Source organism: Oncorhynchus clarkii, chromosome 6 (genome assembly GCF_045791955.1).
Source record: "Oncorhynchus clarkii lewisi isolate Uvic-CL-2024 chromosome 6, UVic_Ocla_1.0, whole genome shotgun sequence".
Lineage (NCBI taxonomy): Eukaryota > Metazoa > Chordata > Actinopteri > Salmoniformes > Salmonidae > Oncorhynchus > Oncorhynchus clarkii.
Window position 1 is genome coordinate 80,864,383 of NC_092152.1, and position 13,623 is coordinate 80,878,005.

The window sequence follows — 13,623 nt, forward strand, 5'->3', positions numbered from 1 at the left end:
TCCATTGAGCATGCTTTTTTAGTCCAGGACTAGGTTTAATAATTTCTATCCAGGAAACCAGCCCATAGTGTTTTCACTTGAACAGTAAGTCATCAGGTTGTGTGAAAGTTCACTTCAAGAAAGTAATAACCTTTGGCGGTTCTCAGAGAACACAATTCTTACAAAGTGGGTCATGAACCATGGTTTTTGCTTTGTTGCATGCACATATTTGGATCATAAAGCCTTTCGGTTAATGAATAGTGAATATGGCTGTTCTGATAAATCTTGTGATAATGCTTCTTTCTGTTGGTCTGCAATAAATGTAAAAATAAAGCTAAACTAAATATATTGCATTAACATGCTGTTTTCCCCCATTTTTAAATGTGTTGAGGGACCTGGAAAAGGCGGGGATCATTTACTGTGGACTGATTTGAACTACTGTTATTGTACATTCAACTTAAAGAAATGTTTGCACCTGAAATAATTTTGGTGTGGCACAGCAATACTAATGCAATCAAGACATCTTAGATTTGGTATTATTTTGATTTAAGGCGAAAATGTAAAAACTAGGCAAGGGCAGTGAATCATTTCACAACTTGTAAAAGTTGAATATATTTGGTTCAGGAAAATTACAACCAACAATGGCAAATATATTGCGCCTTTGAACTTTGGTGTGAATCACTTCAACATTTCAGACCCTGAGAGGAATGAGCATAGAAATAGATACTGTAGAAAGAGACTGATTCTGTGTCTCTCCAGTCTGGTTGAAAAGCTTCATAGTGTCTGTATCCACTGCAGTTTTTTAATGAGGACGTCTCTCACACAGTCATACCATCATTACTGTTGTTGGGTGAGAAGTAAATGTCTTTCTTCTAAATCACGCGTCAAGCTCATTCCACAGAGGGCTGAGTGTCTGTGGGTTTTCTCTCTCTGTGTCCCATACCTGTGGGACAGAGAGAGAGATCCCAGAGAGAAGAAAGGCAGGTAGCTTAGTAAAACTAATACAGTTTAGTATGTTCATTATCGTTGTAAAAGATTACATCCACACGCACAATTACCTCTGCACATGTATTGCCGCGTTTCGGTCAGTAACCAGCAAGACAAGACAGACAACAGAAATGTTGACAACACTCATCAGCAATGATGTCACGGTAAGTCTATTACACCTGGTTTATTTGAATGTACATATACTGTAGATCCTGTGTGCATGAGTCATCTTTTAGGATGAACTGAACTGTTATGGGGATGTTATTCCCAGCATCACAAACAAGAGAGACAGACAGCATGGCACTGTGCATGTTAATGTTCATCTTCACATCACAACATATTCCACTATCAGGGTCCCACACACATTCATTCATTCACTCCACACAGTTTCTTTTTTAAGTATCAAAATCCCTTAAATGTGGGTCCCACCCTTCCTTACCCTTCAAGATGAAATAATTTCTTTCACTTTCACTTTGATGCTGACCTAGCAGATCGCTGGATACCCCCTCAGAACCCATGTCCATTATTTAACTACTCCTTTAAAAGACAATAAGCACACAATTGCAGAGCTAAGGCACCAGTCTGTTTATAACACATAAAAGGATGACCACACCATCAGAGGATTAGAGAGGGAAGAAATGGTCCCAATTATAGCAAAGATGAGGATAAGTTGCCCTGCTTAACTTCCTGTGGGCGAGGTGAAGCTGAGAAAAATCTATTAGTAACCTACCTGCGGGTAAATAACACGCTAAATGGGATTATCATTGTATATGAACAGAGGATATCTAATTGGAATTCAGAAACATGTTATGCCTAGGTGACTTTCAAATAAGTTGCCATAACTGAGAAACCAAAAGATCACTGCACTCACTTATTGATATGTGTGTGGCTCAGTTGGTAGAGCATGGCACTAGCAACACCTGGGTTGTGGGTTTGATTCCCATGGGGGGCAAGTAGGAAGCAATATTAAAATATAGGTACTCATTACTGTAAATTGCTCTGGATAAGAGCATCTGCTAAATTACTCAAATTCAACCAAATGAAGAGATGTAGTTTGACCGTGCAATCTCAATTATCATCTCGCCTCTTCCTCTCTGATAATACCAGTTGGATAACACCTAAACTGACCTGTGGGTGGCAGCAATAAGCCGGAAAGCATCTAGTCCGCCAGAAAGTTACAAGAAGATCCGGGATCCTTGGGACATCCCTGCCCCATTAAAGATTACATTTTAAATGTTTAGGGTAAGGGTCGGGGTTAAGTTTAGCGTAGGGACGTCCCAAGGATTCCAGAACTCACTGACTGAAGAAGAAGGGGCAATAGAGATGTGCAGCTATCTCGGTCTGGTGAGACCCTTATCAAGTGAATAAGGTTCTGGAAAGCTTCTAGACAAATACATAGTCACCCCCGTGAGATCCTGACAGTTGTCTTTGAATGATTATCAGTCATCATCAGACACTTATTGAACCTATTAAGATCTCAGCGCTAGAGCGCGCTCGATTAAATTTGACCAGTTATTAGTTTACACCGAGTTGCATTGTGGGAGTAGACTTACTTCCGGGCGGCAGCGTGTTGAAAAAGCATTGTAAGGACTGGATTTTTTTTTAAATCAAGAAACCCGCTTATTACATTTTTTTGCTTTCCCAGTTAGCCGTCGATATGGTAAAATTATCGGCAGAGCTAATTGAGCAGGCTGCTCAATACACAAACCCCGTGCGCGACAGAGAGCTGGATCTGCGAGGTAAAATAAACCTTCGCATTTCATGCTAGCTAGCTAGAAAAGCTAACTCTGGTTGGCTAGGCCTTCGCACTGTAATAACTGATGGATAGTGATTGCTAACTGCTAGCTACACCATCAAAACTATCTGGCTAACCTTATGCTGGTATGCTCTGCTCTCATTTAGGTTACAAAATTCCTGTACTTGAAAACCTTGGGGCTACACTTGACCAGTTTGATACCATCGATTTCTCTGACAATGAAATCAGAAAACTGGACGGCTTCCCTTTGCTCAAGAGGCTCAAAACGTTGCTCATGAACAACAACAGAATATGGTAACTTTCGCAGTAATTGTGTTGTCTAGGATTGCTAGAATTCGTTTTAAGGTTAGCTTCCTAGCTAGCTATCACTGTGTTTTGTGTGCTCCCCACAGTCGTGTTGGTGAAAACCTTGAACAGGCATTGCCGAGTATGAGGGAGCTGATCCTCACAAGCAACAACATCCAGGAATTGGTGAGTTATCACACATCTCATCAGTGAATCGGTCAAGGCCTTATCTGATCAGATCTTTTAAAATAATTACTGATTGGGAGCATTTTACTTACGCATGTTGTTGATTGGAAAAATATGACCTGTGCTGTTATTTAGCAATATTTGTGACATGAGTGTGCTCCTGCGTTAAATTACAGCGGTTGAACCATCGATTTGTTTTTAATGTGTTGGCATGTTTTTAAATGTGCTTTTACCTCCAGGGTGATTTGGATCCGCTAGCCTCAGTGAAGACATTGACCCTTCTCAGGTATCTCATGATCAATACTTGCCTCTACTACAACACCTAGTTAAGTCAGATTCATGCATTAATTTCACTGTAAATTGCAGGACAAGATGAGTTGCTATATTTGTGCACCTAAATCCTGTGTTTTGTGAGTCAATATCGTAATCTCTGATTTTATGACATCTCAGTCTCCTAAGGAATCCAGTGACCAACAAGAAACACTACAGGCTCTATGTCATCAACAAAATTCCCCAGATTCACGTGCTTGACTTCCAGAAGGTCAAGTTAAAGGTAAGTGCATGCCATCGTTCAGAAACTAAATATAGAAAAGCGTTGTCATTACCAGGTCCAAAGGGTGGTCATTTATAACACAGGTCAGGTTGTATGAAACAACGTTGTTTTTTGTAATGATGTAGGCCTTTAGTCAGGGCAAACAATCACATACCGTTGGACTTGGCCTACGAAGGCCCTAGTTTTTCATCTTTGCAGTGCAATGATAAAGAAGCCTGCAGAATAGAAGGAATTGTATAGGAGAGCTCTGTCTTCCATACAGAAAGTGCTGTATTTGTATGTTTTTCCCAAACCTCTGTCCATCCTTCTCGTGAAGGTGTCGTTGTCTGATTGGAAAAGCTCTCACTTTAACTGTGATGTATTACCATAGGAGCGTCAGGAGGCGGAGAAAATGTTCAAGGGCAAACGAGGTGCTCAGCTTGCAAAGGATATTGCCAAGCGGACCAAAACGTAAGATGAAAGTCCCTGTCGGACGGCAGCTCCTTAGAATCACTGGACACTGGCTGGTGGGGGTGTCGGACAATCACCGGAACACTCTAGAATTGGACTATCTGCACCACCGATCACTCTTGTAGATGGGGTGTTGCGTAGCAACTGGAGTATCTAAATATGTGTTGACCCAACTACTGTGAACACCCCCCATGCAACAGTGTTTCTTAGGAGCGCCGTCTCTGGCATTTCCTGTCGTATCAGTTTATTTGACTCAATAAGAAAAGATACTACACCTGAGATACTACACTGGTTGAGAGGCTAGAGAAGCACCCATCCCCTCCATGTTCTCTCTAACTCTGCTGGTGTGCGTTCTCAGGTTCACCCCCGGAGCTGCCGTGCAGCAGCCTGAGAAGAAGAAGATGGGACCGTCTCCCGCTGACGTGGAAGCGATCAAGGCACTTCATAATTTATTTATACATTTTATTTAGCACCAGAAAATGTACACTCGCTGTGTAGTTTGTTCCTTTTGGCGAGCTTTCATTCCACAGATTGTGTATTTCAAACTCATTGCAACACATGGATTAGACCTACGTCATTGTTTTCAGACAGTGACACACTATGGCGTGGACAGCTCAGTTTCTATACCACTATTCCATTGACCTAATGTAATGTTCACAATTTTAATGGTCAATTTATGGTCTGCTAAACAAATGAATGTAACGGGACTGGCAATCTACTCTAATGGTTCTTTCAAAAAGAGTCTGTTCATCACAACCGAAATGCCCATCTAATGTAATGGTTCTGTATGTATGAACTAATACATTTGTTCTGTGCCCTACCCAGAATGCAATAGCTAACGCCTCGTCTCTGGCCGAGGTGGAGAGGTTGAAGGGGATGCTGCAGGCTGGTCAGATCCCCGGACGGGAGGTCAGACAAGGTGTGTACAGGCGACTAGATCTTCTCCATATGACATGTCCAAGGCATGTACTGTGTGTCTGTCATATCCTGCGTTGTCTGAGTATTTAAATGAGCCATCGATGGACAAAGTAAACAGCATTATGGGGCAGAGGGGTTTGCATATATGGTTCTTTGACTGTTTCAGGACTTTATTTCTCCTGTTGCAGTCCCCCCGGAAATGGTGGAGGTGGAAGAGGAAGAGGAGGAGAACGGGGTTGTACATATGCAACGAGAGATACAGACAGAGGAAGGAAATGGAGTGGAGGAGATGGAAGAGGATGTGGTGGAGGAGGTACAGGGAAAGGTGGAGGAGGTAGATGTCAAGGAGGTGGAGGAGGTAGAAAAGGAAAAAGTGGAGGAGAAAGAAGAGGGGGAGGAGGGTGAAAAACAAGAGTCTGAGGAAGATGAGTCTGAGGACGATGATATGGATGAAGACTCACCGGTTAACGGATCATGATCGTTTTATGCGGATCTCATGTCTCAAGTCTTGCTTGATTTGTAAGTTTATATTTGTTGAGCATGCATGTAATGCCATTTTGAGTTATTTTGAGAAATGAAAATACAATAAACATTTTTTTACAAAACGATGCAACCAATGATTACTGATCCAGAATAAACTGATGTCTATACAGTCTTATCCAATACAGTCATACATTTGTTAATACATTTCCAGATTTTTATTTCACTTTAAAATGGTGTGGTATATTTTATTGATCAGTGGATTTTTTAAAATATCAGACTTATTATTGCACACAGTGAGTCCATGCAACTTATGTGACTTAAACACATTTTTACTCCTGAACTTATTATTTAGGCTTGCAATAACAAAGGGATTGAAAACTTGACACAAAACATTTCAGCTTTAAAAGTTTAATTTGTAAAAACATAATTCGACATCAACAGTAAGATGCTGCCGACAGAGATGGTCGCCTCGCTTCAGGTCCTTAGGAAACTGCAGTCATTTTTTATTTTTTTGTATTTCTTACATTGTTAGCCCAGAAAATCTGCCATCACTGCCAGAGTGGCTGCTGCCAACATACAGACAAATCTGCCATCACTGACAGAGTGGCTGCTGCCAACATACAGACAAATCTGCCATCACTGCCAGAGTGGCTGGTGCCAACATACAGACAAATCTGCCATCACTGACAGAGTGGCTGCTGCCAACATACAGACAAATCTGCCATCACTGCCAGAGTGGCTGCTGCCAACATACAGACAAATCTGCCATCACTGACAGAGTGGCTGCTGCCAACATACAGACAAATCTGCCATCACTGCCAGAGTGGCTGGTGCCAACATACAGACAAATCTGCCATCACTGCCAGAGTGGCTGGTGCCAACATACAGACAAATCTGCCATCACTGACAGAGTGGCTGCTGCCAACATACAGACAAATCTGCCATCACTGACAGAGTGGCTGCTGCCAACATACAGACAAATCTGCCATCACTGCCAGAGTGGCTGCTGCCAACATACAGACAAATCTGCCATCACTGACAGAGTGGCTGCTGCCAACATACAGACAAATCTGCCATCACTGCCAGAGTGGCTGGTGCCAACATACAGACAAATCTGCCATCACTGACAGAGTGGCTGCTGCCAACATACAGACAAATCTGCCATCACTGCCAGAGTGGCTGCTGCCAACATACAGACAAATCTGCCATCACTGCCAGAGTGGCTGCTGCCAACATACAGACAAATCTGCCATCACTGACAGAGTGGCTGCTGCCAACATACAGACAAATCTGCCATCATTGACAGAGTGGCTGCTGCCAACATACAGACAAATCTGCCATCACTGACAGAGTGGCTGTTGCCAACATACAGACAAATCTGCCATCACTGCCAGAGTGGCTGGTGCCAACATACAGACAAATCTGCCATCACTGACAGAGTGGCTGCTGCCAACATACAGACAAATCTGCCATCACTGCCAGAGTGGCTGGTGCCAACATACAGACAAATCTGCCATCACTGACAGAGTGGCTGCTGCCAACATACAGACAAATCTGCCATCACTGCCAGAGTGGCTGCTGCCAACATACAGACAAATCTGCCATCACTGACAGAGTGGCTGCTGCCAACATACAGACAAATCTGCCATCACTGCCAGAGTGGCTGCTGCCAACATACAGACAAATCTGCCATCACTGCCAGAGTGGCTGCTGCCAACATACAGACAAATCTGCCATCACTGCCAGAGTGGCTGCTGCCAACATACAGACAAATCTGCCATCACTGCCAGAGTGGCTGCTGCCAACATACAGACAAATCTGCCATCACTGCCAGAGTGGCTGCTGCCAACATACAGACAAATCTGCCATCACTGCCAGAGTGGCTGCTGCCAACATACAGACAAATGTGCCATCACTGACAGAGTGGCTGCTGCCAACATACAGACAAATCTGCCATCACTGACAGAGTGGCTGCTGCCAACATACAGACAAATGTGCCATCACTGACAGAGTGGCTGCTGCCAACATACAGACAAATCTGCCATCACTGACAGAGTGGCTGCTGCCAACATACAGACAAATGTGCCATCACTGACAGAGTGGCTGCTGCCAACATACAGACAAATCTGCCATCACTGACAGAGTGGCTGCTGCCAACATACAGACAAATCTGCCATCACTGACAGAGTGGCTGCTGCCAACATACAGACAAATGTGCCATCACTGACAGAGTGGCTGCTGCCAACATACAGACAAATCTGCCATCACTGACAGAGTGGCTGCTGCCAACATACAGACAAATCTGCCATCACTGCCAGAGTGGCTGCTGCCAACATACAGACAAATCTGCCATCACTGCCAGAGTGGCTGCTGCCAACATACAGACAAATCTGCCATCACTGACAGAGTGGCTGCTGCCAACATACAGACAAATCTGCCATCACTGCCAGAGTGGCTGCTGCCAACATACAGACAAATCTGCCATCACTGCCAGAGTGGCTGCTGCCAACATACAGACAAATCTCCTGACGTTTTAATACATTTAATAAAGGTATCACTAGTCACTTTAAGAATGTCGACATATCCTACATTATTCATCTCATATGTATATACTCTATTCTATACCATCTACTGCCTATGCTGCACGGCCATCGCTCATCCATATATTTATATGTACATATTCTATTCATCCCGTTACATTTTTTTAAACCTTTATTTAACTAGACAAGTCAGTTAAGAACAAATTCTTATTTTCAATGACGGCCTAGGAACAGTGGGTTAACTGCCTTGTTCAGGGGCAGAACGCTGTGTAAGGTAGTCGTTGTGAATTTGTTGGATTACTTGTTAGATATTACTGCATTGTCGGAACTAGAAGCACAAGCATTTTGCTACACTCACATTAACATCTGCTAGCCATGTGTATGTGACCAATAACATTTGATTTGACATTATGGGTTATTGTGTGTAGGCCAGTAAGTCTAAATTCAATATATTTTAAATGTGGGATGTAACACATGTTTTAGAAGGATTCAAGGGGCGTGAACTTTCTGAAGGCAGTGTAGCTAGTGCCTACCAGTGGCTACTGAATGGAGGATGGCTCATAATAATGGCTGGAATGGAGTTAATGGAATGGTATCAAACACTTGGAAAAACATGAGCTGTCCTCCCCTCAAAAGTGTAGTATTTGAATGGTCTGGTTACTTAAAGGGGCAAACAGCAGTTTCAACATGCATGTTTGAATTGTTTCCAGGACAACTTTAGCATTTTAGCAAGTTAGCAACTTTAGCTAACCACAAGTGTTTTGCAAATACTTAGCATGTTAGCTAATCCTTCCCCATCCCCAACCTTAACCATAGTCGCCTAACCTGCTAATCTAACCTGCTACATTAGTTCACCTAACCTGCTACGTTACTACACATAACCTGCAAGCTGCTATAGTTAGCCACAAATGCTAACACAACAAGCAGCCTGGCCTCAGAGCAAGACATATTATACTATAAATCCTCCAATTCGTATGATATTGTATGATGACTGTTCCATTCGTAACAGCATCCAGGCCAAACTCTAGTGGATTATGGTGAATTTAGGCATATTTGAAATGGTGAAATTGTGGCATGTGGTGGAATTTTATTTCCATGGCCATTTCCTACCATCTACTAGGGGCAACGCGAGAGCCCATATGTCTAGTAGGTTCACAATGAGCTAGGACTTTTGGGATGGGGTTGATGATGGGTTTAAACAGGGATGTACAGGTCAGAGGATTGCAGGTTCAATCCCAGTGGTAAGGCAATTGTTTTGTAATATTGTTTGTTTTAACCCATCCCAAAAGGTAACCCTTACCTTAACCACTGAAGCTAAAATTGTACATTAAACTCTGTACTTCAGCATTTTGAATTTGAGATCAAATTATGAATATGAGGCAGGTACAGAATGTCACCTTTTTATAATGGTATTTTCATACATATCTGTTTTATCAAGAATATATAAAAGCTATTTATGTATTCTGGACATTCCATCTTGCTTGCAAACATTGGTTGAGTCAACATTGTACTAATGTTACTTTACTCTACCACATCAACATGATCATGCTGCATCAACCATTAAAACCAATTTTCTGTCAATTTGACCCAGGTGTTTTGGCACATCACTCATTTATTAAGTAGCTCAAACATTGGATTGGCTATTAATAACATTTACTTTATCGACAGGAGTGGAATAAATCAGCCTGCTCGTTCATTGATAAGGTCACCAAACATTGCATTAATGATGAGCACAATAAAAGAAAGAGGGCATTTCTAACATGCCACGATGGCATAGATTTGCAGGATAACTTATTTGGGGTGCAAAAATGAATGTGGCACTGACTCGCCCATGTGCGTAAGGCACATGCAGTTACAAAGTTGGTTTGAATAAGCGGCAGGTGTTGGATCAAGGTCCACCTTTTTTGTATATTTGAAAGGGGTAGGAGGTAAAAAGAAAAGTACATTTTTACCACTAAAAACCCAGTCTGAAACCTCCTTACGTAACCTGTAAAAAACTAGTAGCAGGTTTAGCTGAACGGAGCTGTATTTTTACAGGTAAATTCCTTAACACCTCCATTGCAAACAGCTCCCATGGTTTAACAAGGATAGGAGAGGAGAGTGACAGATTGCTATAATTGTCATCAGCTTGCTCTGTAACTATCCATTCTTACAAGAGTAGAACATCTTGATTCTCCACTCTGCAACATGACTCAGAAACACTGATGGCTGGACAAGATTGTTGTGACATTACTTTAAATGACAAGATATATTAAATATGTGAAGTACTTTTTTGTTGGTTGTTTCTGGCTGTTCTGAAGGGCTCACAAAACATGCATCCTGTTTGCAAGAGGTTTGCACTTAAGTAATACTGCAAAAAATATGTCCAAGAAATGTACTTTTTGTCCTGTATACAAAGCGTTATGTTATGTTTAGAGAAAATCCAACACAACAAAATCCAACACAACACATCACTGAGTAACACGTTTCATATTTTCAAGCATGGTGGTGACTGCATCCCCCTACTGTATTCATTGTCATTGGCAAGGACTAGGGAGTTTTTTTTGTTGAAAACAATGGAATACAGCAAAGCACATGCAAAATCCTAGAGGTTCAGTCTGCTTTCCAACAGACACTGGGGGGACTAATTCACCATTCAGCATAACAAAAACCTAAAACACAAGGCCAAATCTACCACTAAACATTACAAGATCCTGAGTGGCCTAGTAACAGTTTTGATTTAAATCGGCTTGAAAATCTATGGTAAGACTTGAACATGTTTAGCAATGATGAACAACTGTCACACCCTGATCTGTTTCACCTGTCTTTGTGAATGTCTCCACTTCCCTCCAGGTGTCGCCCATCTTCCCCATTATCTCGACAACAGCCGAGTCACTTCCGAGCTGAACATCCCCACTCAGCCCCTCTCCATTCCCATGGATGTTAGAGCGCTGGGCGGGCGCTCTATAGGATGGGTCACTCATAATAACACTCCCCTCCGCCTCTCCTTCCAGTTCTCTGCTGCCAATGACTGGAATGAACTACAAAAATCTCTGAAACTGCAAACACTTATCTCCCTCACTAGCTTTAAGCACCAGCTGTCAGAGCAGCTCACATATTACTGCACCTGTACATAGCCCATCTATAATTTAGCCCAAACAACTACCTCTCCCCCTACTGTATTTATTTATTTTGCTCCTTTGCTCCCCATTATTTCTATCTCTACTTTGCACATTCTTCCACTGCAAATCTACCATTACAGTGTTTTACTTGCTATATTGTATTTACTTCACCACCACGGCCTTTTTTTGCCTTTACCTCCCTTATCTCACCTCATTTGCTCACATCGTATATAGACTTGTTTATACTGTATTATTGACTGTATGTTTGTTTTACTCCATGTGTAACTCTGTGTTGTTGTATGTGTCGAACTGCTTTGCTTTATCTTGGCCAGGTCGCAATCGTAAACGAGAACTTGTTCTCAACTTGCCTACCTGGTTAAATAAATACATTTTTTAAACCTACGGGTGTCAGAGGATCACAGCGAGACTATTCAATTTCTGCTCATCAAGTCTCCTCAGATTCCTGTGGTTTTGGGATTCTCCTGGCTCCAGTGACACAATCCCCTCATCAACTGGTTTACGTCATTTACCACAACATTAATGGCGAGCCAGGAGTGGCTACAGGGACCAGTGGACGATGACGCTTTTGTAGCTGACAACGGTCCTTCCGGGCAGTCTCACAAACGGATGGCCACCCAACTATTACGTGCGACAACGCTTTTGGTCCCTACCATGGTTCCGGATGTCACCGCATTTGTCGCCGCTTGCACGGTCTGTGTTCAGAACAAGACTCCTTGGTGAAACCCAGAGGACAAACCATCCAGGAATATTTTTTGGGGAGTTCACTGTGTTTTCAATTGGTTTTCTTTGGGAACCTAGATTTCTGTGGCACTTGGTTGCAGTTCCTATTGCTTCCACTGGATGTCAACAGTCATTAGAAATTGGTTGATATTTTTCTTTAGAGAAATGAAGAAGTACGGCTATTCAGAACGAGGGTCCCGCCTAGTGCACCAATGTTTTGGTGCACGCGACCTGGAACGTGGTTCACTTTGTTTTCGTCATGTGTTGAATGCAGTTTATCCCATCTTAAATTTGATTGATTATTTACGTTTTAAAATACCTAAAGTTGGATTAGGAAAGTTTGAAATGTTTGGAACAAGTTTACAGGTAACTTATTAGATATTTTGTAGTCATGTTGGGCGATTTGGCACCAGTGTTTTTCTGAATCCAAATTTTGGAGATATAACGACGGAATTAATCGAACAAAAGGACCATTTGTGATGTTTATGGGACATATTGCAGTGCCAACAGAAGAAGCTCTTCAAAGGTAAGGCATGAATTATACTGTTATTTCTGAGTTCTGTGTCGCGCATGGCGGCTTGATATCTGATTTTCATGTGTTGGTATGCTGGGCGCTGTCCTCAGATAATCGCATGGTTTGCTTTCGCCGTTAAGCCTTTTTGAAATCTAACACGGTGGCTAGATTAACAAGAAGTTAAGCTTTAATTTGGTGCATTGCACTTGTGAATGTATGAAAGTTAAATATTTCAAATATTTTTGGGGGAATTTTGCGCTCTGCAATTTCACTGAATATTGTCAAATCGATCCCGCTAATGGGATTTGATCCATAATACGTTTTTAATGGGGCAGTTAGGGATTTGTGCTTCAGCCCAGCGGCAACCCCAATACTTAAACTGGGGGATGGGACTGTATACTGTAAGTGTAACAAATGTCAAATGTAGAGTAATGTATACAAGGACTGACAGTCAATCAAATCAAATCAAATCAAATCTGATTTGATTTGATTTGATTTGATCTGACAGTCAATGAGATCAACATGACAGCTTTTGCCATATTCTGAAACTATACATTGTTTGTTTATGAAGACATTGTTTACCCGATCATAACCCAAAATAAAATAATGTTTTTACTCTGTTGTTTTTAAATCAAAAATCAAATCAAACTTTGTCACATGCACCAAATACAACAAGTAGACCTTACCATGTAAGTAAGCATTTCATGACAAATAAAGTTTGATTTGATTTTTGATTTATAAACAACTAAGTAATTAAAAAAAACATTTTTACAAAAAAGCACACGTAACCTACATATTAATCATACACACAAACAATCTAGGTCAAATAAGAGTTAGTGAGGACAAGGACACAGCAGGCAAGGTCAGGGTTTCTCAACCTCTATGTGCCAGGGACCTGCACGCTATTCTGCTGGGCACAAACTGGTTGTATCAACATTGTTTCCACATCAGTTCAACAAACATTTTATGAGATAATGTTGAATCTACATAGAAATCTGATTGGATTTGCAAAAAGTCATCAACATAAGGACTTTCATTTATTTCCCCCCAATTTTCCCGTAAAATGACACACCCAAATCTAATTGCCTGTAGCTCAGGCCCTGAAGCAAGGATATGCATATTCTTGGTAC

General features: G+C 41.8%; 1 protein-coding gene across 1 annotated transcript; it reads left to right on the forward strand.

The window, feature by feature from the left end:
* The first annotated feature begins 2,484 nt into the window (after positions 1-2,484).
* On the forward strand, positions 2,485-5,719 carry LOC139411694 (U2 small nuclear ribonucleoprotein A'-like). Its single transcript, XM_071158334.1, has 9 exons — positions 2,485-2,705; positions 2,869-3,016; positions 3,115-3,193; positions 3,433-3,479; positions 3,644-3,746; positions 4,117-4,196; positions 4,555-4,633; positions 5,022-5,115; positions 5,303-5,719. The coding sequence occupies exons 1-9, from the start codon at positions 2,624-2,626 to the stop codon at positions 5,590-5,592; spliced, it is 1,002 nt and encodes a 333-aa protein (XP_071014435.1). The 5' UTR covers positions 2,485-2,623; the 3' UTR covers positions 5,593-5,719.
* The last annotated feature ends 7,904 nt before the right edge of the window (positions 5,720-13,623 follow it).